The sequence below is a fragment of the Theobroma umbraticum genome, unplaced genomic scaffold (genome assembly GCF_002168275.2).
Source record: "Theobroma umbraticum cultivar Fairchild unplaced genomic scaffold, ASM216827v3 scaffold_67.0, whole genome shotgun sequence".
Classification (NCBI taxonomy): Eukaryota; Viridiplantae; Streptophyta; class Magnoliopsida; order Malvales; family Malvaceae; genus Theobroma; species Theobroma umbraticum.
This window is the reverse complement of record NW_018397262.1, coordinates 3,615,319-3,641,633: the sequence shown is the minus strand read 5'-3', so window position 1 is coordinate 3,641,633 and position 26,315 is coordinate 3,615,319. Positions and strand designations below refer to the sequence as shown.

General features: G+C 33.6%; 4 protein-coding genes across 5 annotated transcripts; all 4 read right to left on the bottom strand.

The window, feature by feature from the left end:
- Positions 1 to 274: 274 nt before the first annotated feature.
- Positions 275 to 6,206, bottom strand: LOC110419884 (putative F-box protein At1g67390). 2 transcript variants are annotated; one of them, XM_089784161.1, is made up of 4 exons: positions 2,605 to 2,642; positions 1,119 to 2,121; positions 851 to 1,018; positions 275 to 706 (listed from the first exon to the last, which is right to left on the bottom strand). In XM_089784161.1, the coding sequence occupies exons 1-4, from the start codon at positions 2,640 to 2,642 to the stop codon at positions 320 to 322; spliced, it is 1,596 nt and encodes a 531-aa protein (XP_089640287.1). In that variant the 3' UTR covers positions 275 to 319. The 2 variants fall into 2 exon arrangements, 1 of the variants encoding a protein (XP_089640287.1); XR_016351423.1 differs by lacking the exons at positions 275 to 706; positions 2,605 to 2,642 and adding exons at positions 5,221 to 5,299; positions 5,691 to 6,206 and having other exon boundaries at positions 885 to 1,018; positions 1,948 to 2,009.
- A 2,558-nt stretch (positions 6,207 to 8,764) lies between these two features.
- Positions 8,765 to 12,687, bottom strand: LOC110419491 (large ribosomal subunit protein eL20z-like). Its single transcript, XM_021432564.2, has 4 exons — positions 12,255 to 12,687; positions 11,162 to 11,237; positions 10,256 to 10,370; positions 8,765 to 8,967 (listed from the first exon to the last, which is right to left on the bottom strand). The coding sequence occupies exons 1-4, from the start codon at positions 12,484 to 12,486 to the stop codon at positions 8,908 to 8,910; spliced, it is 483 nt and encodes a 160-aa protein (XP_021288239.1). The 5' UTR covers positions 12,487 to 12,687; the 3' UTR covers positions 8,765 to 8,907.
- Positions 12,688 to 13,451: 764 nt separating this feature from the next.
- Positions 13,452 to 18,176, bottom strand: GLY3 (glyoxalase II 3). Its single transcript, XM_021432375.1, has 9 exons — positions 17,801 to 18,176; positions 17,562 to 17,690; positions 17,213 to 17,320; positions 15,792 to 15,926; positions 15,053 to 15,094; positions 14,817 to 14,876; positions 14,687 to 14,740; positions 14,007 to 14,031; positions 13,452 to 13,884 (listed from the first exon to the last, which is right to left on the bottom strand). Exons 1-9 carry the CDS (start codon positions 18,032 to 18,034, stop codon positions 13,793 to 13,795), a joined length of 879 nt encoding a protein of 292 aa, XP_021288050.1. The 5' UTR covers positions 18,035 to 18,176; the 3' UTR covers positions 13,452 to 13,792.
- Positions 18,177 to 19,230: 1,054 nt separating this feature from the next.
- On the bottom strand, positions 19,231 to 25,654 carry LOC110419173 (C2 domain-containing protein At1g53590). Its single transcript, XM_021432096.2, is given in 13 exon segments — positions 19,231 to 20,575; positions 20,715 to 20,838; positions 21,485 to 21,668; positions 21,747 to 21,839; positions 22,341 to 22,389; positions 22,608 to 22,649; positions 22,751 to 22,903; positions 23,528 to 23,659; positions 23,757 to 23,773; positions 23,776 to 23,851; positions 24,350 to 24,493; positions 24,893 to 24,967; positions 25,100 to 25,654. Coding segments are annotated over 13 exon segments (2,274 nt in total). The 5' UTR covers positions 25,226 to 25,654; the 3' UTR covers positions 19,231 to 19,516.
- Between the last annotated feature and the right edge of the window lie 661 nt (positions 25,655 to 26,315).

Below are 26,315 nucleotides of genomic sequence, written 5' to 3'. Positions count from 1 at the left end.
ATTAAGTGTCATGATTTCTTATCTAATACATCAGACAATAAAAGGTAGCACATAAAATTTGGGATGCCTTATTATTATAGTATTTTTATTACCATTGCTAAGGCCTACAAGTTGCTATGGCCTAAAAAGAAAAGCTTACAAGTTTATTTAAAAGTTTAGATTTGATACATTATACCAATCATGTTCTCATGTATCTAAATAGATCGTGGTGGCACAATCTGATTCTATTACTAACATTATACATAAGAGTTCAAAAGTTGTAACGACAAAAATAAATTAATAGTCTTAGTGAGAATAAATATCCTACACATATATAAAACTATTTGAGGGTTGAGATCCATGTTTCAAAATTTGCACCATTCCTAGTTGATACAAATTCAGGGCTTGGTTTCAAGACTATAGAAACATTGATGGAGGACCTTGGCAATAATAATAACTCAAGTGTTGCCTCAGCTCCTTCTCTTGAACAGCTATCAAAGAAGCAGATGTTTATTCTCTTCATCACAGTAGCTTTTGTTATAAGATGCCTAACAAATTCCAATTGTCCCTTCTTTCCATTGAATCCATTTATGGATACTATGTTTAGGCTATGCGTGATACAATCACATAGCTCCCTTTTATCCCATAACATGGACTCTGAATATGGAAGCAAGCAATTTTGGGTACCATGATCTGAGGTTCCTATCTTCCATTCGCAATCTATTTCCTAAAAATACACAAACCAGAATGCATTTCATTCAATTAAGCTTTAATCTAGAAGATAGTATATATATGTATATACTTCAATCGAAATTTTTTTGTATAAAATAGCTTCTCAAGATTAAGATAAATATAATTAGCAATGACGTACCGGAATATTGATTTCAAGTTGCTTCAGATGGGTGCAAACTCGTAAAACAATAGCAAGTATCAACACTTCTCTTATATTGTTCAAATCCAAGTCAATTGATAGTGTCCATATATTTTCGAACAAGCTTGAGTCATCCTTTAAGTGATGACTTCGATCATTTCCAAGTCTCTAAGGTCAACAAAAATAATCCATTCATATGATCAGATATGATATTATATGAAATATAGTGTAATTTAGTAAAAACAAAACAGCTAGTGAAAATGCTTACTAAGAGACCATTGCAATGCTCTAGAATTTCTGCAACCTTCATAGGTCCATGATCTTTGAGAAAATGGTGTGGACCTTTTTCTTTTCCATTGCAATATGCATGAAACACCTTAAGATTTGGGGCATTGATAACCAAATTTTTGGGTGGACATTTTAAAGTATCAAGCACCAAAACACCAAGGGACATTGTTGATAAGTATATTTCATGCACGTTCAAGTACTCTAGCTCCACAGTTTTAACATTCTCACTAACAATCCAAACTCGATCGAGCCCGGTACAAAAGGAAAGGCTCAAATGCTCCAAAGAAGCACAATTAGATATGATTCCATCAAGGGTTTCAGTTGTAAGAAACAACAATTTAAGTTTCAAGGTTTGAAGATTATTGCAATGATCAAATGGGGAGTCAGTTTCAAGTTTGTAATGAGTCAACTCAAGTGCATGTAAAGTTGTACAAGAGAAAATCCCTGATGGCAAACTCAATTTTAAATCAGTAAATCTACCAATAACGTTTTGTTGAAAAGGGAATTCCTCACAAGTGAAAGCTAGTTCTTGTATCCCTTTCTCTGATACAAGAAATTCAATCCATTTTTTAAGCTGGCCATTTTTGCAGCTATCAGGAAAATGAATGATCTTGCAACTAGTCAAGTTACATCTATGAGAAAACAATACCTTCTCAATCATCATAACAACATTGAAAAGCTCTTTCTCTACATCATGGTTCAAACAATTATCGATTCCATGTCTATGCGAGTTCTTTTTCTCCCGATAAAGAATATGTTTGCTTGGTTTCATCATTCGTTTTGGATCAAAATCTAGGCGAGAAACATACCTCCATAAGCTTTTCCACCGCCTTGATAAGATACTTGTTCGTACAACTTCATCAATTGGTAGCTGTGATAAAATCTCAGACGAAAGTGTGTTAGGAAGCCTACTAATCAAATCAAGGCCATAAGGCTCGTTCTTAACGAAGTTTGATGTCATTTTTTTTCCTCTCTTTTGCTTTCTTTGAAAAAGATGGGATATGAAAGGATAATGATAGATGTATATAAGTGTAGTAGGTTTGGTGAGGAGAAGAAATCATAGTGAAAATGTTTGATATGGAAGGAATATCCTCGTCAATTGTAACAAAAGACATGAAAAGAAAACGTGTCAAAGGGTGAAGAAGCACCTAGTTTTGAATGTTAATTGACCTATCTCTCACATTACACCTAAGAAAATGCATTAATCTCTCTATCTATTTATAGCATGTTACAGCAAAATGAACCAAAATACAATTATAAATCAATAGTTACAAAATTTGTCAAATCAAAACTGACATATCTTTAAATGCTAATTGACCTGTCTCTTACGTTACACATTTATTCTCTTTATCTATTGATAGCATGTTACAGCAAAATGAACCAAAATATATAATTTTTTTATTTTTCTATCTATTCATTTGTTTGTCAAATCAAAACTTAGACTCAAATGAAGCATTAAGTGTAACAAATATAAATTAATAGTTATAAAATTTATCCAATACATATATAATCGTGAAAAATGAGTGCCAAAATTTCTTATCTGATACATTAACAGTTTGCTAAAGGGTGTCACATGAAAATTGAGGGCCAAGATTTCTTATTGTCATAGTATTTTTACTACCTTTATTTACATAAAGGGTTAATTGTAATTAAGGAAAATAAAAAGGGCTTTTTATACTTTTTCATTATGTATTGCTCATGACATGCATCAAAAGCAGGTCATTGCTAAATCCTATAAGTGGCAGTGCCTTAAAAGAAAATTGAGTCAGTATGTCCACGGAAATGGTTGCTATTTAATCGGTTATAATTAATTAGCAACTATTTTTAAAAAACCAAAAACCCTAGAAAAAGAAGAAATGTGTATTCGTTTGAAGGTGAGACATTTGAATTGCATTTTGAGATACTTGTATTTTTATTTATAATTTAATCTTTTTTGAAAATGAGGTACTTGAATCATTTTTGAGGTACGTGTATTTTGATCTATAATTTTCTTGTAGTAGATCTTTTGCTTTTATATTAAATAACTATTGTTGTTATTGTATCAAAAATTAAAATTCTACATTAATCATAAAAAATTAATAACAGTATTAAAGACATACTATTTACGAAATATAAATTTTATGATTTTTTAATATAATTTACTTGATAATTGTTACTTTCTTAATCTCCTTTATTATTGATAGCCTTAATTGTTAATAACCGAAAAGTTGAAAAGTCGAAAAGAATTGTTTTAGGACAAAAGATAAATTTTTTTTAACATGTAATTGTTAAATATTTCTATGAGACTTAATCTAATTATTTAATTCTTTAAATTGAATGACCATCATTCATTATTTAAAATCTAAAAAAATATTCATAATTTTGTCATAATTCTTATGCCTAAATAAATACGTTTCCTATAATATTTTATTACCTAATTAAAGCACGAGTTTTGTATGGATTTTGCACGAGTTTTCTTAACCTTTGCTTAATATTGAATTTTTTTTGTTCAATTGCTTGTGTTGTCAAAATTGATTAAAATCTCTTTTTGGCTTACACATAATATTAGTTAGCTGAATTAAATTATATAAATAAACAAAAAGTATTAGCTTTTGATATAACTATAGTTTTTTATATTTAATTGATTATTATATGGTCAAAGTATTCAATACGTCTCTGTATTATGGTGTTTTAGTTAATTTAGTAAATCTACCTAAAACTGATTAATTTAATCAATTGATTTTAAATTTTTATATGATTGAGTTCCTTTCCCTAATATTGTCTAATCTTATTGTTACTGTTGCTGACGTCATGCTAATATGTCAAAATTTGCTGACATAGCAATAACATGGAAATAAAATGCTAACATGACACTGACATGTTGACATAGCAGTGATGATGTAACAGACTTCAAAAAAAAATGTTTCCCAAAAAAATTTTTGTGCCACCTAAAAGAATTAAATTGAACAAAATTCAATATTAAAAAGAATAAATTGAACAAAATTTAAGTGTACTTGTTAATATGAAATTTTATAATAATAGGATACTAACTTGGAAGTTAATGTTGATAACTATTTAATGTATCTATCTATTTATATGTAAAAAAATTATTAATAAAAATAAAATACTATTTTTTATTTTATTTTTAAATTATTATTTTAAATAAATATTATTAACTATATTTTCAATAACAATTATAAATTAATAATAACAAAATTTATCTAATACGTGAAAATTGAGTGTCATAATTTCTTATCTAATACATTAGACAATAAAAGATAGCATGTAAAAATTGCACCTCAAGTATCTTATTATTATAGTATTTTTATTACCATTGCATAGGGCCACAAGTTGCAATAGTCCAAAAAGAACAGATTACAAGTTTATTTAAAAGTTTAGATATAATATATTAGAGTGAATTTTAAATTGTCATTTTAAATATTCTTAAAAATATAATGTTTTTTTTTATTTAATTTTCTCTCTATCATCACTTTAAGATAAAAGGGAGAAGGCAATACCAGAGTCTAGATTGCCACAAATTAGACTCGGTTAAAATTATTGAGTTTGGACAGAAGTTATATATGTTGGAGCACTAAACCCCATAATATTCAAGACTTGTTTTTCTGGAAATATAATTCTTTAATAATTAGTAGAATTTCTTTGGTCCTCCATTATTTAGTTTTAGAAGCTTTTTATTTATTTATTTGGTTTTAAAAAATATTGAAAATTTTATTGATGAGACTGGCCAGCACTTGGTCTATTATATGTTACAAAGTTGGAATCTCTATTCCCCTTTAACACAGCCGTACGTCCTAATCGCCCTATACCCTACACCGATGCTACTCAAACTGTTTGCATCACACTAGATGTGAGAAGGGTCAGTGTGGTTGGTGGACAAGAGATATGTTGCACTAAGCTAACATAAGTATTTACAATTAGGAACTGATAAGAAAACTTAAAGATATTTATAATTAGGAACTTAAATACAAGTATGTTAATTCGTCTTAAAACTAATCTGTGCCTATAATTTCTTTAAGTTAAACACATGATGAATGTTGATTAAAATGGAAAGAAAAACGTAATCATCCACCATTACTACTTACTAGTGGAGCTCCCACTTGTTTGCCAGTGCTATGCAGACCAATGCTGTACTGTACGCCGCACTCAATGGATAATTAGAAACTGCAACAACAAACCACAGCTTGCCTTGATCAGCAGCAAAAACATTATACATTTCCGAGCTATAGCAAGTATATGATCCTCAATCAGCAGAAATAGCATGAAATTAGAAACATCCCATCTTATTAAGCACCATATATGTATGATAATTACTCGATTAAATCAATTACAAAAGACCACAACACTTGGTCTTCAGCAATTTGCAAAAACAGATAATAGCACGAAAATATAAAGCTACTCTTCATTCAACAATCTACTATATAATCTGTAAAAGGAAAAGAATAAATTCCAGCTTATTTGATATCATTAAAGGAAAATTCTTCTATGTTCCATCAATCCTTGTGTCTTTACACATGAAAAACCAGTCAAACAATCCATTTGCACGAAAACTTACTTGAAACGTAATTATCTGTACCAGTCTTGTTAACTTTCCCACGAACCATTGCACCCACCTACACACACATTTAAGCAGAAACAAGCATGACGTTTTCCATCTTCAATAAAACAACAAACATACCACGAAAACAGGAGTTACATCATCAGCCATAGTCGAAAGATAATCATTTATATCCATTACTTTTTCTGCATTGTAAGAGAGTCCTGCATTAATTCCAGCAATGCTATGCTTTAATTTGGTACCCCAAACATTCAACTCCAAAGAATAAAACAAAGGCATGAAACCCCCCAACTACACGAGAGTTAGAAGGTAAACACTGCGTCAAAGGCCCGTCAAGCTGTTGAATGAGCACTTCATTTGTCTCTGGGACTCGTACACGTTTTCTTTCCAACAGCTACAGCACGATACCATAGAAGGGTTCGTGTGTTCTAGGCATACGAACGTGTGGTTTGACATGGAAGAGAAGCCCGTCGTCAGTTTTCACAAAGATGGCTCTTACCCTATCGTTATCGTTAAGCCGAGTAGCGAAGATTTCTTTGAGAACCTAACCATATAAGAAAGGGATAAAAACCGGTTAAGCAAAGCAAGGTGGCAACATGATAAGACTGAAAATTTGATGATCAACCAACGGACCTCTAGAACAATATCAGGCCGATAATCATCGAGGTTCTTCCGTTGTTTCCTTAGGAAACTATCATCTTCATCAGAATTCAAAAGCTTCCACTTCTAAAAGATGGGGAGACGAATGCAATTTTAAAAATAAAAAATAAAAATTACTTGCAAAGCCGTAAACACAGAGCAAATGATCTAATAATCACAGGAAGGAGGAAAGAAAAAGATTGGGTCTTACCTTTCCGACATAGCCCTTTTTGAGGGAGGCATTCTCAATAACAAATATTGCGCGTGGAGGGGGAATATCGTCTCTTGCATTCGAAGTAGTAGGTGGCATCGAAGGAGGAGGAGCAGCTTCTTTAATGTCCTCCTTTTCTTGGACCTTGGGCAAGGGTTGCTCTGAAAACTTCTTGTTGAGTCTCTCCCGCGTCAGCCTCTTCCACGTGCAACGCCTTGCCATCTTTACTTCCTGCAAGACGCCAGTATGTCACTTTCTCTTTAACCCTAATACCTTTTTTATGTACTTCACACTGCAAAAATTGGAATCCTTTAATATTTTAATTTCTTTTAAATATATCTTAATGCATATGTGACAAATCTCTAATCCCGTCGATAAACTTTATTGACACTATGTTAGACTATTTTTCTTAATATAATGTGCCTTTTCTTTTGTTTTTCTTTATAAAATTAAGCTTTCTTGTTATTAAGAAAAAAGAATTAAACTTGGAGCACATGTCTCTTAACGTGATTGATTTTGAATGGACATTTAATTGATATAACATGTATTGTTCCCATAATTTTAGGTTTAAGATTTGAAATTTGGAAAGAACAAAAAATCTAAGTTTTGAATTATATTGCTAATTTATTAAAAAAAATTATGGCTATGCTTAACTTTTAGATTAGGTTCTTTCACGTAAGCAATTGTAACAGGAGGAAAAATTAATAACGTATAACTTCATTGATAAGAATTATATGGTTTGGTTTTACATGTTTTTCAAATAATATATATATAGATATATAAATATCATAATTCCGTTCACTTGAAAACCTCAGGAATAAAAGCGATTGAACCTTGAAATTGTTGTTTGCTATGTATGTTCATCAATGTTCAATTAATCGCTTTTCGTTTTAAATTAAAAAACGAAATACTAAAAATTAAATGTCTAACAAATATTACATTCGACACAGAACATATTTATGAAAAGATGCACGATAAAATTAAGATTGTCAAAGTATAAAATATATGTTTATTTTGAAGTGTTTTATTCCGAACTTTACAATTATTCGACTGATTTTGGAATTTCCTACTAAACCCAAAACACAATCAATTCAATCATGCGTTTTTCCAGAAATGCAATGGTGCAACAATAAAAACTTCCTTTTCTTCACAAATCAACAGCAGCTTCGGATTAAATAATAATAATAACAATAATAGGACCATGCAAATTGAAATTTAAGCAAAGAAATTGCGTTCTAGATGCACAAATCTAATGCTAAGAGGCAAAAATCTCACGGCAAAGAGAAGAGAGTGGCAACGGCAGCTCACGGCTAAACGACAGCCAGACTGAAAATTTTGGGAGGGTTAGCAGGTAAGGTTAAAATTGACTTGGGGTTTAGGGTGAATTAATGGATAAATAAAATATACTTATCTATAATTTACACAATTAGCGTCTGCTAGAGATGCCTAAGACTTGGAGTGCTTTCTATTCATACAGGGGTAGAATCCCATCCCAAACTAGCTTTTTGACAGGAAAATTACTACAAACCCAATACTATCTTATGTTTAAAATCTGCCTGTCTCAGTAATAACTAATGCACTAACCACATCGGCATAATTAGATAATGGAAAAATATGGATTTTATAACAACACCCTTCGATGTCGATTTCAGTGCTTGGCATCTGAAATTGTTAACCATATCGAAAATCTTGAAAATGGCTCACACGTAGCTAAAACCATGTGAGTTCCCATTGTCCAAAAGCTTGCAACAACAACACACCACAATCATGACCTTCATCCACCTCCCGAGAAGATGATTAAAAGCTCCAAAGTGAACTCGGTTTCACTTCAGGTTCCATCCATATCAATGACCAATGAAAAAAGATGCTCGAATTCTGTGTTGTACAGTGCAAAAAGCAGCCATTCCTAATGAAACATATGATTTTGCAAATATGCTCTTCATGAACATCATATGTAATTGGAAAGTGCGTGTGGTTGTTGCTTTGCCAAAAGCCTCAACCACTTAACCAACCAGCTGCTACAAAATTCAGTGGTAACTCACATTCAAAAAAATAACCCACTTCTGTTAACAGTATCCAACTGAACTAAGTTTTCCTTGTTAGGTATAGATAGATACCATGCATACTGATACAATTAGCACATATATGGTTCATATTTGCTTAATAAGTCTAAGTAAAACTTTATAGAGTAAAATTCACAATCTGCATTGCTGTCAAGCACTGATAATAAACAGATATTACTGATGTTCCATCATTCATGATTTCCACAATAGTTCACACAAATCTTCTAGCAAATTGTCATAAAGATAGCTTTCAGGAAAAGGCATATACATTATTTTCCATCCTTTACACTCTCGGAAGAGCTTACCAATCATGAACCCCCTTTGTTACACCAAGAATAATTGCAATTGTAGCCAGAATGGCCTGCACAAGCAGCAGTCTTGTTAAAATGGTTGCACTAGAGGAAGAAAGGCGGCAGACAATTTCTTTTCTCTATTGGTATTTAATAGACAACTTAAAAAATGGCTTGAAAACATAAGCTAAACAAGAAGCAGAACCAGTCGAATTGGGAGAAATATTATTACAACATATGCAGCAAGGCTGTATGGGAGATCATCTCTGTAAAAGAGATAATGACTGGGAAAAAAAAAGATGAACAGAAGGAAAAGCTCTCAGCAAGGAAAAAGAAAGAATACAAGGGACTTTCCAACTAGACTTTAGTGAGAGTGAGCCAAGCATAGCTTACACCTCTCTATTTATTATTCTTGAGCAGTAACCCATCCACATAGTGAGAATCAATTCCACAGATCAAACTAAGAACATGTAAATTTTGACAACAAATTGATTAACAGACAGCACATTAGCACAGAATTCAATGATAGTAAGTTTAGCCACTTGCATCGTGTGAAATCTCAAATCTGTTTCCAAGACTTCCAAAATGCAGGATAATAAAATGGTTAACCCATTTAGAGATTATTAAACCTGTTAAGCAACATATGCAGAACCCAATGCAATCTGTAGACAGAGATGTAGAAGCCAACGCAATCTGTAGACAGAGACATTAATGCCGGAAGAAACTTTGTGCAATTTTTGAGATTCCTCATTAGGAAAAGCCCTTTATGACACAAGTGGTCTTCCATCTACTGCCTTTCCCAAAATTTCCCTTCTGGTCACACACTCAAATATATGTTGTAAAAGTTACATACCAGGATAAGGTTTCTAGATTCATAATCACTACCCTGCCCTGATTTAGAATCCCAGTTGTGCACATTGATATGAATACCAAGAGCCTGCAAAGAATAAATAACCTATGCAAGCACTTCGCGTAGTTTCTGATCATTTTCACATAATCAAAATTATGAATTTAATGACCTTTGAGCAACCTCATTACCAATTCTAACTATATAGATTTCTTTTTCATCTGTTCACTACTTCTGACTTATAAACTAAATTTTCTGATCTTTCACTTTCATTTCTCAAATTCTTTAGATGGTAAAGCAAAACTTAAAAGAACCTAACAAAAAGAGAGAAGGTATATTTGAACTTTGGGCGATTGACAATAGCCCAAAGATACAACTGTTCGTACCAGATAAAATATTTACATAGAAGGTAAAACATTAACATACAAAATGAGAAAGATGAAAATCAGTTCTATGCAGCATGGCTTTCAAAAATTGCAAAAAAAAAAAAAACTGATAGAAAAGATACTCACAGCAATTGTGCAAGCAATATATCCTGGTTTCTCTCGGTAGTCTATTCTTGCACAAAGTAGAATAAACAATCCAATGTACCAGGGGATGGCCCCAAGGAAGAAACCAATGATAAACCTTTAAATCAAGAAAAAAATAATATTCATAAAATATTTAACAATACTACAAATGCAGAAAATAATCAAGATAACAATATATATTACATGGATTTGTATAAAACTATTATGTCATGTGGATTGGGTAACAATATGGGGTTTTGGGTACACATCCAAGTGTCAATTGAATCCATTTTAGAAGATTTCCATTATTTTGGGGTGTCTCGCAGCCTTTTCCTTAAGAACACTGTTTCATGGACATGGGAACTTTAAGGTGACATAAAGAGTTATACATTTCGCCTATGTTTATTGCGTCAAGCATAAATGTGAACATAGTGTAATTAACTGATTGCCAACTCATTTGCAGTTGCAAAGGAAAAAACTATTTAGTAAGTCATATTCAAGTAAGCCTCAATTGATGCTGGCTCTGCCTTGCATTTCTTATCCTGTATTTTGTTGTATCCACACACATCCACCTCCAAAACATTCTCATCATGATCATACTTGTCCCATTAACAGGTCTCTTCATACCCCCCCAAAACTCAACGCTATCAACCATAGCTATCCTCTCAGCTTTCTAATAGAGTTACCTTCCAATAATAGGAGACCAACAAAATAGTACAGATATATCAATTTCCCATTTTTTCAACCTGTAACTTCTCTCTTTTTTCCTGTCTAGAGGGGTTTTTAGCCCACGACAATTGGAGATAAAGGAAAATAATTTGTCAATGTACATATTCATTAAGTTGTTATTTGTTTGACTTTATATTTTAAAAAACTTTTAAAACAAGGAAAACTAAAATTATGACTTACAAGAACCATCCAATACCAATGCCACAGCAAGGTAGGCGACGCTCTCTTACTGGTCTTCCTTCAGCGACAGCATATCCTAGGACATAAAAGATATAAGGGAGAAAGCACATTTAGAATAAAAATTTTTCATTTAGTTGGCCAATATAATGCATGCTTAGTTGATTAAGAACAATCATTTCAGTTCATGTAAAACTCTTATCGATACAATTATATACAAGAAAAGAAACTTGATCACGCCAAGTTGAATTACAAAACATACCAACCTTACACTGAACTAGCCATACATTTCCTTGACGCTCAAAACTTTCACTCTTCATATGAGTTTTAGCAACCTAAGTTTTTAATCACATAGAACATCCTCTGACATTTGATAGAAGCACGTTTTGCATGATTATAAATGAACTTTTGTTTTTGCATCTAAGATCAGTTTGTCAAATATAGAGATTTCCACCACTTCCTAAACGGTTTTATGGATGTTTCCTTCAAGTTTAAGGTTGTTTGTTAATCATTATTGGTAATTTTCTACTTGATAGTCAAAATACCCTGATCACACTGCGATATTTTACTTATTGTGGAAGGATTTGGTTTATGAATTAATGACTGTATACTGTATCTATGCATTTATCTCTCATTTTTCCTGAAATTGACTTCCATTTCTCTTAAACTATCATGAAATTTATAGCAAAACATCTCTGCTATAATAGCAAAAAAAGTTCTTTCCCACCCCTATTCAGGTCACAACCCCAAAAAAACCCTTCTTTTTCTTCCATCTATCAAAAACCCAAATCCCAGAATTCTTGCTTTTACAAACTTCAATCATCCCCAAGAATCAAAAGTTCTTCCGATTACATGAAAAAAAAAAAAAGAAGAAGAAGATCAAAGCTGCTTATATATCTATGCCTGTTCTGTATAATTTCTCAGCCATAGAACTCCTAATATTTAAACACCCTTTCTTCCAAAACATCAAAAACACGGATCTTTACTCTTAAAAAACAACTTTTTTCTTCCATCCAACATAAACCCAAACCCCAAATTTTTTCCTTTTGATTGACGAATCACAACAGAGCAAAGCTTATATTGTAGGGTATAGTACCTGGAACAGTTTGGTAACCTTGGGGTTGGGGGTAATATTGAGGAGGAGGAGCAGAGGGTTCATGGAGGCCAGGAGGTGGAACAGGCTGAGGAAACCCAATAGCTGGCTGATGATGATGGTGCTGGTGCTGTGGAGGAGGCGGAGGAGGGTAGTTGGCTACTCCTTGGAAAGTTCCATACTGATGGTGCTGGTGATCTACAACTACAGCTCGTTTTTTCTCTTCACCACTCATTTTCTCCTTTGTCTTTGCGGTTTGGGGAGTTCTTGGTTGTGAATTGGGATCTGCTTATGGTGATGGATCAGCTAGAAAAGAAAAAAAAGAAATATGAAAAACAAAAAATTGTTACTTTGATATTAAGGGTTTTTGTTAATGAGTGGTGGGATCATATTTGGGAAGCTGGTCTGGCTACCAGTTTTGTCCTCTGGATTTGACTAACCATTAGACAATGAATTGTTTTTTATTATTTTATTTACGTGTGAAAATGGATTAAATTTGGAAGATACACGTATACAGCAAAAGTAAAGGTAAACCTTTTTTAGGCAAAATTCTATCTTTTAGCGATGGAATCATGCCTTGGTTACACACAGAAACTGTAGGATTTTAGTCCTGTTTCTTGGTCTTTTGATATGTTTGTGCTTTATAAATTATAGTAAAAGGTAAAACCAAAAGGCAAAGTTTCTTAAAGCTGAAGGACTTTTTGCTTCACAATACTATATATTGCATTCTGGCTTTTAAACTCAATTTTTCAGTTCTTCTTTGGAGCATAAACAAAAAATAGTCACACCTTAGGAGGCCTTGGGATAAAGGAAAGGAAAATCCAATTATTTTGTGTAATTGGTCTATATTGGTAACTATCTAATAATATTAAAACTAGGTGGGTCCATAATAGAGGATATGGATGAATGTCCCCATCAGGTTGTGGCCTAGCTATGATTAAGCCATCTTTAAGCCTCACCATGGAAGAATTTGAGTGGCGTTTTTCTCCATACCAAATGTTGGGGGTCCATGGAAAAACAAAGTTTTGGTGTAATCTTACCATTCTTACTTCTAGTTTTTAACCTGAAGACTGGGGAATCTGCAAGGACAATTACAAGAGCCAAGTATAGAGAAGATAACAAGATATCATATCTTAGGACAACGTAGCATATTATTCGCATCAAAGGTAGGGACAAATAAGATTGTTAGTACTCTAGACATCAAACTCAATTGTACAGTTCAGAAGGGAGAAAAAAACATTCAAGAACTCAGTTTCAGTCTGCAACTGTCTCTTTAACACAGCTTTACTCTAGACCGGATACGAAGTGAGGTGACAAAACCAGCAACTTTAGATGGTTTGAGTGAGAGATGATACTGTTTCAGGCTTACAAGTTACAACATAATACAATTGTTTATTCCTTGCTTATTTATTTGATTGTTTATTTTTTGATTCTTTACAATCAAGTAGCATTAATAGGCATATATGTAGCATATCCAAATCATGTACAGACCCGGCTTATAATATGAATAAAATCTGTGCATGTGGTAGTCCGGTAAAGCCTCATCTGTCTTTGGAACCCAAATCTTGCAATCCACAGACCATATTTGCTGGCACTGCTACATCGATCATCTTAGGATATGGCAAGTTAAGATCTGTTGCACCAATAAAAGAAATGAACAAAAAGAGAGGAGAAATTAGAAGTTGTCATCGCAAACTAGTCACAGATGCAAAATGTTCGTTATCCATAAACTGGATGTATTGAGCATCAACTTACTCTCCATGATGCCTTTGAATGTCTCCTGCAAAAGCGTATTTCAAAAATATCAATATGCTGATAGGAAAAATAATTGACATGAGAATTCTGTGGACATGATGAAGACTAATCATCCATCAAATGCAAGAATGTCGTGATTTTTCATGTACAATAACATCAACATGTTTTAAAGCGAATACTGTCTTTCCCCATTTTTACCCTGGCCAGAGTTACTGATACTAGTACCATCCAAGGGAATTGGCCTCATAAAAAATACATTTTGCAGACTTTTTGAAATTTTAATTAGGTGAACGATAATGCAGTGAATTAATGGAGTTGAAGATAAGAACCAAGTCTTCATAAACAAAAGGAAACCCCTTCTCGCAACCCAAAAAAAAGTAAGATAACTTTTATACAAAAGAAAGCAGTCAATCATTTAATATTTCTATTTTTCAAAAGTAAAAAAGCCATCTCTCTTTTCCCTGTTATGATTCCAGAGGATGCCTAAAATTTGAGCAACATGCTACTTATTTAATTATGTCACAGACAGTACTAGTGGGTGCTCCAGAAATGTTCCAACACATAATCTTACCAGAGAGAAAAAGAGTGGAAATGAAGGGTTCTATTTCCATTTGACAATACAGACATGATCATTTCTTTCCCACAGAAAAACAAAGATGGATTGTTCCAAAAAAGAATACCTCATCCTTTGTTAGGCGAGGATTGTACAGCATTTCCTCTCCCACTGTGGTTACCTATAATCAGTGAGTTTCATATAAGAAACAACCATTTATATATGTATGAAACAAGAGGAATGAAGTCATATCTTACTGTGAATCCTTTGTAATCATGAGCTGGATATAGCAATGTTTCCTTGGGCAATGTGAAAATCTGGACCAATGAAACAAAAATGAACCTTTTTTCATTTAAATTCTGATAATTACAAAAAAGAATTGAGCAATCTCAAAGGAAACCCCCCTCCTCCCCCCAAGGAAAATAAAAACAAAAACTATGAAGAAACTTTTGCTTGACATTATAAAGTAAATGACTATATCTCCTATACTTGCCTGTGAATGCACTGACTTGTAGAGTTGCTGTGAACTTCCACCCTGCAAAAAGAATTAATTGGTACTGAACCTTGGAGCACTAAAGAACATTATCTTCATATATAAAGCAGAACAGATATCCCAGAAGACAACCCAAATATGGATGGCAACATCCTTATGAAAGGAAGTTGGCATATCTCTGTTGCATATGCAACCAGCACATTGTGATACCCAGCAAAAAGAATATACCCTATAACTCAATAGTTTCAGTCACCTCACTGATCAGACAGAATGTCAAATTATTAACAATTCAATTAATGATTAATTTACCATCAGGCTTGTGAATGGCAAACAGTATTACCAACTATGTGCAGCCAAATAACAAGGTAAATGTTGATATGTGGAAGAGTAGAAAAATGTGCAGCTGGGTGCATGCTTCCCATGAATATCAAAACAATCCGGTCTTATTGTTCTGAAATACAAACAGAGCTTGCAAATTTAATTGCAAAACAGTCAATTATTCATTCCAAAATCTCTACATGGAACAAACATCAGTGGTTCAGTATCTAGTAGTAGCATCACATAGGAACACACAAAAATCTTCATATGCATAAGGAAGCCAATGATGGTTGACATACTTAATATGTTAGATTGCTTCGAGCATTTTTAATGATTCTGATCGTTTGATGTTAACAAAGTTATTATTACTTCATTTTATTTTGTTGATCAAGATGCAAGACCATATTCCAAAACATTATACCTGAAAATCAGTCCTCCCACAACCCCTTACCAACAGAGCATCCCCTGTGAAAGCCATCCTTGGCTGAGGCTGATCAGGTCCATCTCCTGTGACATAGGTAACACAGCCCATTGTATGGCCAGGAGTGGCACGAACCTGCATTTATGCATATCAATTAGAATATAGTTTATGATATAGAAGTCTAGATCAGTCTGGCACAACTTCGTAGTGACATTAAATATTTTCCGCATTGACCATTCGTTGTTCTTCATAGATCAATGCAATTCCAATCATATCATACATGCAGCCATATTTCTTAAAACAAGTTTTCAAAACACTCTGCATTTAGAAACTCCAGAAATGCAAGTTCTTGTTTCAAAATTCTACAGAATCTTCACCAAGTATATGAACCAGGAATCTACACTAACTTGTATATCAATATTTATCCTTAAATGATGGACCTTCCATAAATCAAATTTCATCACAAGTAGGTACTTTCTCCAATCTTTCAAAAAAGGTAGTGGAGGAAAATATTCTGTTGTATTAAGCATCGGATAGGAAGTTGGTTACCCATTAAAGGCCAATGGCAAACTGGCAATTTGCTAATAGCTCAGCAGTCAAGAGGGAAAATTAATGTTACATGTGAGACTGTCAGGAATAGGCATCTCCAGTCATTTATACCAGTTATGCTTACTGCAATGTTGTCAAGTTCATAAAGAATCATGATTCTCATGCTATTCAGATTGTGATTTAGTTGGATCCTAAATTTTTGATCAATTCAATAAACATCACAATTAACGTCGATTATATTTCTAACAGCAAAAGCTACCCTATGAAGTCAGGGCTACTTTTCTCAGGAAAAAAATAAAGAAACAATTTTTCCAGCATTTAATTGGCAAAGTTAACATGAAAAAATTTATATGTTGGTCGCATCAAAATTCTGATTCTCAAACTAAACTAGGAGGAACTGGATAAACCATCTTGGAAACTGCAATCTGATGGACTGGAGTAGGGACTAGAATGGAATCAAATAAAGTGATTGTGTTCTGCTCCTCTGGGGTAAGAATATTCTAGCAGCTGCATATGCAATGACCAAGAACTCAAACAGAATACAGTGAAACTGCATTCTCCATCCGTAAGCTAAGGAATTGATTTTTACAGCAGTAGATGTAATTGCCATTATTTTGTTACTGGTCATTACACCATACTGCAGTTTTAGGGTCCAACCAAACAACAAAATAAAAATATTAATTAAAGAAAAATGCCATTAGAATGCTGATAATGGTATCTACAAGTACACTCCTCACTCTGTCACATCTCTGACTCCATTGTGCTAACAGAATACCACATAAAGATCATAGCTATTTTCTCTAGCATTATTCAAAAGGTGCATGCATACAAGGAAACTGACCACACAAGCAGTTGGGCATATGCATGCTTACCTCAAGAAAGAGATTCCCAAAACAGATTTTATCGCCAGGTTCAACAAAAACATCAGCCTTGGAACTACTCGCTTTTGAAATAACAGATTTAACGCCAGGTACCTTGCCCTACAAGAAACAATCACATTTACGTACATAAATTGGCAATAGCAGGTTTGAAGTTTGGGAAGGGAGATTGAGACTTATATGATAGGAGAAAACTAACTCTTACGTGACTCAAACATGATGGCCTTTAACACGTACTAGGGAAAAAAAATCGAAGTTTGATGTAATAGAATTTCTTCCTCCAATAAGCTAAAATAAGAAATAACAGTGTAGAGTAAAATTGAGATATCAAAGATAAGAAAACCTTGATGAGACCAGTTCCAGTGACATGATCAGCATGTACATGAGTGTTCATAGCATATATAAGCTTCAGTCCCAATTCTCTAACCAAACTTAAATCTCTATCAACCGTTTTGTCTACAGGGTCAATCAACTGCACAAATCATTTCATCGTACAACAGAGTATTAAAAACCCAAAAACAAACAAAACCCAGAATTTACATCCAAGAGAAAAACATAAACATAAACAAAGAAAATACTAACAAGGGCTGGTTTATCAGGGTGAGAGAAATCAGCAAGGAGGTAAGTGTAGGTAGAGGATTCTTTCTCAAACAACTGACGAAACAAGAGAACCGAAGATGACTGCGACGACGTCGTGTCTGACCCCATTCGTGATCGCAGAGCAAAACTGATGGGTTGCTTTGGAGAGAAACTGAAGGAAGAATGATTAAAAGGAGGAGAAAATAGACAAGGTCTTATGAATCTCAATTTCAGCATTGTCAATTCCGCTTAAAGCGGTGGTTTTTTCTTTTTTTGAGGAAAATGAAAACGATCAGATCAAAGCCGTATGCTAGAATTCAAAGCATATTTTATTGCTATGTAGAGTATTTTCATTTACAATGTTATCTTTGATTTCGTATTGTATAGGGAAGCACGATGTCTGGGTTTTGGAATTATCGTTAGCCGTTGCTTGTACATTACTTTCGCTGTCAGCTCTTTGGCGGTTTGTTAAACAAACGGTGGACTGATCCGATGGGCTTTCTATTTATGAAAGAAAAAAAACAAAAGAACAATTACCACCTTCCAATATTACATAGATATTGCCGGTTTCTGTTATAAATAATAGATTTTGCATCAGTAAAATTTTAGATTTATAAGAATTTATTTTTAATTAATAAGTATATTTTTTATATTAAAAGTATGAGATCGAAACTCTTCACTATTGTGGGATTCTCACGATAGATAAAAAATGTTAAAGATCGAAATAAATCTAAACCAAAATAAATCTTTTTCTTTTATAAGTGAAAAGAAGTTAAAAAAGGAAGTGAGTAAATATGTAAATAAGTTTTTTAAATTTGTATTGTTGTCTTTTTATCAACAAATTAATGATGATTAACTTTTGTAAGTTATAAATTGATTTGTATTGACTCATTTACATAATCGTATTAAATAATTAATTTTTTAAATTTAATATATCTAATTTATTTAATTGATCTTTAAAATAGTAGCAATACAAAAAAAAAATCATAAAAGTAAGTGATTAATTCGTGTTTATTAAGTTAAGAGTATCATGTAATGTCAAAATCTAAGTAAAACTAGGCCCAATTAAAGAGTCTTGGGCACCAAGCAGTTTAATGTATTTAATAAACAGGTCATAAATAGTGCTTGAATTTCTTGATATTATCATTTGTTACCATTCTTTTTTTTTTTTTTTGTAATGCCAAAATCTTGACACAACACAATTAATTCTTGGACCAAGTATAAATGGTCACCTGTGTGTTTGTCATTGCATATTAGCCTATTAGGATTCAGGAATCTGACCCCTTAAGTTTGAGCCAAGAGAAAATTGATAAGCTTTTAGAATGTCAATCTATCCAGCTTAGACAAGCAAGTGTTGAAAGGTTTGAACCAAGCCAAATGGCCCTGACTATCAATCATCAGGAGACTTACAGCCATATTGCTCTAGAACTTACTCATCAAAAACCCAGAAAAATGGAATAGGGGCATTATATTTTCCACTCAAGAGTAGTTTATTAGCATGTACAAACTATTTCATTTTCAAATTTTACATAAATTACAGATTGTATAACAAAGGGGAGAAAAACAGGAAGATTTACAAGGGGGGTCCATCTATAGGTATGCTATTCATGTAACTCCTATTGCTGTATCACTGTTTCAAAACTTGTGTCTATATTTATTTATCCATGGATGTAAAAAAAAAAACCCAAAAATTCAATAAATGCACAGACCTCAGCAAACCTAATCTTCCTCATTGTTAGAAGAGTTTTCTACCTTTTTCTCACGTTTTGGAGACTCAACCAGTCCATCTCTGATCTTACTGGGACTGCTCACCTCATCATCATCTATATCATTTGGGCCTTTAACACTCATTTTTTCTCCTTGTTCCTCAACATTTATTGCAGGGTCTACTTGGTTGTTTGAATCTGTTAGAATGGCATGTTCCTGAGTATCATGAGTATCATCAATACCACTGGAACTGGACACGGGATTGGAAACACCTGATATCCTCTTGACTCCAGGGGAAGACGATGATTCATCATCAGAGGAGTCAGATTCTATTAAAAGCTCTTGCTCTTTGACAGCTGATAGATCCCGGGACTTTTTTGACCCTTTACGGGAAAGAACATGTTTAATGCTACGAGCAGATTTCCCAGCATGTTTTAAAATACTCTTTGCCATACCCTTCATTCTGCTTGGGCTTTCAGGACCACTTCCCACAGGACTCAAGCTTCCCTCATTTGAGACCTTGTCAGAAGAAGGCACTGAAAGATTGTCATCTACTACCAACTTCACCAAAACCTCCTCGTCATTAACTGCTCTGAGGTTCACATGGGGAGATTGAACCACCTCTCCAAGGCTGCCTGAGTGACCCTCACTTTTGGGACTCCTCTGAAATACAGAACTGATCTTTTGAAAACCCCACTTAACTCTGTTCACTCGATCCTTTGCTTCTGGATTTTCATCAGCACTACTACGGTCACTTTTAGGGGATCCAGATGCTGTTGAAAGGGTACTCCCAAAAGAATCATTAGGCACTCTATGAATCCGTGTCTCAAGGCTTCTAGCCTTCCCTTTTCTGGGTTCCCAAGTCTGTGACACTTCACTTCCTGGATGATGCACCCATATCCCAGTTTCTTCTTGTCCTTCAACATTTATAGGTTCAAAATGATCTGGCAGGTTTGGAGATTTCTTTGAAGATGAAGGCGAGAATGGACCTTTATCAGCAGTGTTAGTTGCAAAGGAGTTCTGTATATCTTCCTTGTTTAATAATTCACCATCAACTGCATCGTCTCTCCCCTGTGTAGTTGTCCACAGATTTAGTATTAAGTTTCTCTGCACATCTCTTTAACTCATAAAAGCATTTTGCATATTCAAGATTGTGTGTAAAAACCTTCAAACTTTCAGCGGCTGAGTAATAGCACCTAAAATAAATTACCTTACTATTATCTTCAAGCACTGTTATTGCAAGATGCAGTCTTCCCATTTTAATATTTTGAAGAGGCAACCACATGTCATGTCTCTGGCCACCCCTATAATCACTAATATCTACTGTGCATTTACTGCAAATTGTAACAAAAGAGTACATCAGAAGAAGAACTTGCAAACATGTTGAAATGAAATGGGAAAACAAAGTACGCAGAAAATATACTAAGAAACATAAGATGGCTATTTCCAGCAACTGCTAACTGAATTGACAATGGCAAAAGCCAAAAGAAATTAAGATTAACACCACAAAAGCAACAATAGAAGATATCAAATCTCATGGATTATTGCTGGAAAAACATCAAACTACTCAAATGTAAAGAAAGAGAGAGAGAGAGAGAGACTACAAGGACACAAAATATACAATACCATTAAGAAGACAACAACAATAAATAGTATAATCATTTAGTCAAACTAGACAAAAAATAAAAACAAGAAAACTTTTCTAGGATCATTATTGTTTTATCCAGTGACAACAAAAGGAATAATAAGTTTATACCTCAATAGGCCAAGGTCAGGAAACTAATATCTATGAAATGCCTAAATACACTTACTTCAATTTCATAGAAACAATATTCTTTGCAAAGGATGCTATATAGACAGCAGTAGTGGCTAACAAAAAAGCAATCCACATAGCGTACTGCAAGGACATGAGCCTCAAAAAAGTATCCATAATAAAGTAATAACTACACAAAATGGTTATTTATAAGGTTCAGAGACAACCCAAGGGTATCATCAACAAAATGGTCTTTGTCACGAACTTCAATCATTAGTACATTTGGTGTCTCCCACGTGCAGACAGGGATCATAAATTCCTCATGCCATTTTGGAGACAAAGTTTTCTTGTGTGTCTTTGTCCTGAATCTAAAATGGCCAAGTTGCCCCTTCACATATGGATCAGCCAACCCTGAAAATTTATATCCACCCATTGAGCATAAACCAGATACTGCCTAAGTGAAAGATAAGAACTAGATTTAAAACTAACCATTGAAATCTGAAGGTTTCATATCAGATCCTTCAATAACTTCAACCTTGGCATGAGCAAGAGGCTGCTTCTCATCAACAGAAAACCAGTTTTCTGCAATATATATTCAGTGACAAGGCAAACTTTTAACATATAAGCAAGGAAAAGTAAACAAAAGAAAACTAGTCTTAATTAATCAATGCATCTCTAGCCTTGATGATCATTCCTTTCCATTGAAAAAAAAAAAAAAACCAACATTAAGCAAGCATAAACTATATCATTCCAACTCTTCATTTTTCCTTAAGTACCCAAAAAATCATACACGTATCCAACACCTCATAGTGGGCAAGGCGGATGACCCTCCAAATATAAGGCAAACCTTCAAAAAGCTAAATATACCAATGTCAGACTCAAACTGTGTCTTACAATCACTCTCAACACTAAGCAACATGATGAGCCAATGAGTCTCATAGCTTCAATATATTATGCCAAAACATGTACTAACTCATGAGAATAGTTAACTGGTTATAAAATCAGAAATGAAATCAAAACTTAATATATATATATATATATATAAGAGTGCATGAAAAATGGGGACGATAATGACTAAATTACCTGGCTGGGGTGAAGCAAACTTCTCAACATCAACAACCAGCATATTGGGCTGCAAAATGAGAAAAATTTAGAGCTAAAGTTCAATCCACAGAGAAGTACTGCTTATAACTTAAACCTGTTAGTGCATCCTGAATTGGCATTATTCATTTGCAGCATATAAGATGGAATTTATGACATGGAGGACTTAGGGAACATGACTAGGAAACTTAGAAAACAATGGAGATAAAAAAAATCACTTTTGTACAGCACCAGGGTTTAAAACCTAACCTCAACAAGGGTCTGCTCAAATGCAATCGAGAGGAGCTTATCCTAGCCAAGCAAAAGATGATACACAGTAAGATTGGGAGAATGTGATAGATGAGGAAATAGATCTTGAAGATTTATTCTGGAGAAAAAAAAGGAGTTATTACAAGCCATCCGGCGATCCCTGGAAGTTCAGTAACATCAAGTCCATGTGTAAAGATGGGTTTCACAGTCATCTGGAAATATGGAGGCTCAGCAAAGCATACTCGTAGACGGCCAAGGAAAGGCCACTGCCGGAGAAACTTCACCCCAATCAAAACCTGCAAGACAGCGCAAAAGAGTAATAATGCTAATTACCATGGAAATGAGTGTTCACAAGGGGTGGGATGGGACAAGAACTAAGTGATGCCATGTCTTGAATCTTAAGAAATCCAACAGTGTATAAAAGTTTCAAAATCCAGACATAGTCTACCATCCTTAAACTCAATTAGTTTACATTCCTCCTTGTCCACAGAAAGGACTTGACACGAGTATCCATGTCTCATACTCTACACAAAAGGTGTTATGTTGACCCAAAACTCCTCTGGTAGAAACTAATAATCAGCACAATCATACGAATAGCAGTCCACAAGACAGTTCGTTCTTCTTAATAGATCTTCCACAATAAATTGAAACCTTACTTCTGGTAGGCTTATAGTTAGACTTTTGATCATTTAAATTCATTGATAGATCATAGATATAATCAATTTCAACTCCTACTTTTATACAGGTATACTCTCATTTCTTTCAAGCCCTACTAGCCCTTCCATACCTCTTCCAACAGAGGTACAGATGCATCCCCCTTTTCTGTATTGCATCCATAAAATTTCATATCCATCCTCTTTCCATGTGCAACTTGAATAGTAAATAATTGGTAAAATTAACTATTCCATATTTATCAGTACCTTTCCTTCAACATGCATGCCTGTTATATGCAACTTTGCCCACATTCCAAATCCTAGTCTTTTCCTTAGTTTCACAGCAAGTATTGCACTCATGTCATCTGCTGTAAGAAAATTCATTCCCAACTCCAGTACCTGCGTGCGTTACATTGTAATTTCTACTATGGGCAAATTTGAAATGACAAATCATAGCTAGAATGATTACACAGACAGGGATTGGGGAAACATATACCAAGTGGTCATCATCGAGCATTCACGAAGAACCCTCATCTCTGTGAACAAAGGTGGATTTCTTCCCAAATATAAGTGTTGCACCATGGCTTTTCTCTGCATTCATAGCAGCATTAACATCAAAACTCACAAAGTGGATCTGAAAATAACCATCTGCTGGTCATTGAAAGTAATTTCACAGGCATAAAGCAATGTTGAGCCTGTAGGCTCAATTAGTGCTATAGAGTTCTATTCATGCCATAGGTATCACAAATTCAGAAATTAAAAGGTACATAAATTCAGATGCTCATACTTTATACTTTGTTCATGAAACCCGCGCGCACCCCCCCCCCCCCCCCCCACCCCCAACTCCCTTTTATTCACCGCTCATTAATTTATACTGTGTTCAGACTTGGATATAAAATTAAAAATAAAACAAAAGGTATTATAAGCTAGAATGGTATGAAACGAGCAGGGATCAACTGATGTTGCCTCCACTTTAACAAAAATTGGAATTTGCACTAAAACAGAATCTTTATGTAATGATTTTCAAGAGATAAAGAGAATGAAAGAAAAGAACATGAAACAAAAGTACTAAGAAAGAAAAATTCATACAGCAGTCCACGGTTTGTACTTCTCCAAGAACCAAGGTATGATAGGAAGCAGAATCTTCTGTGATGCAATCTGTTCCATACAAATAGGCCATATCTTTTCAACAGCATGGTTTAACCACCGAACTGATTCAGAATCAGAAAGTACCTGGAGATAAAAGACCAACAAAGCATTAAAGGAACAGATTTTACAATATCAAAATCAAGAATCCAAAACTTGACCCTGATAAAGTTGCAAGGCAGATGCTTATCCATGTTTTCATAAAGACTAAATTCCAAACCTTTTCTCTATATCCGAAAGACCAATATTGATAAACAAAAGCAGCCATTTGAGCCAACAAAAAAGAATGCAAAACCTCCTTTAAAAAAGAAAAGAAAAAGATTTGATAAAGTTGAATGTTACTTTTAGATATTTGAAAATGAAAACCTATTAAGAATCAGAATAACCCAGATAAAAAGTTATATAAAATGACTGATAATTCAAACAATCACGATCAAAATACAACAATACTTTTAAAACAAAATAAAAAGAGAAATTGAGTAATACCCTTCTCCTAGAAGATTGCCTTTTTTCCTCAAACTGCAATTTCCTCTTCAATCTCATAACATACCTTTCATGAACCTTTAATTAACAAAGAAATGAAACCATCAGACAAAAAATTTATAGAATAAAAGGAATTTCCACCCAAAAAATGCCAATTCCAAACCAAAAGAAAAGAAGTCAATGAAAAAAAGAAGAAAAGGAAAGATTTACCAAGTAGAGATAAATGAGAGACACAAAATAAGTAACTGGATGGCAAAGATTGAAGTACGAAAGCATCCAAAGGAACATCAAAACTATTCCCACATGATGCAGCATTGATATCTCCATCAAACCCATTTCTATAAACACCAAAGAATAACAAAACCCACTTCAAGAATGATCACAACTTTTTCACTTAATTTCGATAACCCAAATCACTATCATTAAGGGAAGAAAATAGAACTTTCATGGAGCTTTTGTTCTGAAACGAAATAAGGAAGGACGAATCTGAATCAAATGACTTGAATTCCAGGGTTCTGAATCTAATGTATAATATGAACGGAATGACAGTTACTAACACCAGCAATTTCCATTTTATACTATGATCTCTGGGCAGTAATTATTTTAATTAAAAAAAATACTAGTTCTCAGTAAGGTATGCTGTTTGACTGGCTTCCTCATTGGAAAACGCTATCGTATAACTGAAGCAAACTCACTGGACAAGAGAGGAACGAAAGGAGGGGAAATGTCTTTTTCGGATTGTGTTTCGTCGTTGGGAAATGTTTTTTCTTTTTTCCTTTGTCCAATTTTAGTTTTCTTCGAAAAAATGTCGTCCAGGTAATGCCTTATTTTATATTCATATTATTATTTAAATCAATTATTGGGTTCTATATTCCTGTCAAATGACACCGGAATTGGTCGAAAGGATTATAATAATAAAAAATAAATATAAAAATATTTTTATGTTATTAGAAAAATTTTAAATAAAATTATATAAATATAAAATAATAAAAATATTTTAAATAATAATAATTAATCAATCATTAATTATAAAAATTTATTTAAATTTATAAAATAGTTCATATACTTCTTCAAGAATTATGCCTTAATCTTTTAATTTTCTTTGAGAAAAATTTTAATGAATTTTATGTATATATTTATAAAGAGAAGGAAATATTGATATTTTATAGAAACAGTATTTTGAAGGCGCCGTAACGCTTAAGCCACCTATGATGAACCTGCAATTTGTAAGGTGAAAGCAAGGACTGGGGGAGGTGTACGTGTGAAGCGGTCACAAGATACAAAGAGATTCGAGACAACATGTTAGAAGCTGGTCAATTTAAAAGAGGTAACAGGTTTCACCGTGGTTGAGACAATGAGTTATCTGCCAACAGGGCGCCTTGCTGTTTGGTAATGTCCTTTTCAGCTTTATTTTTCGAGTCATTTG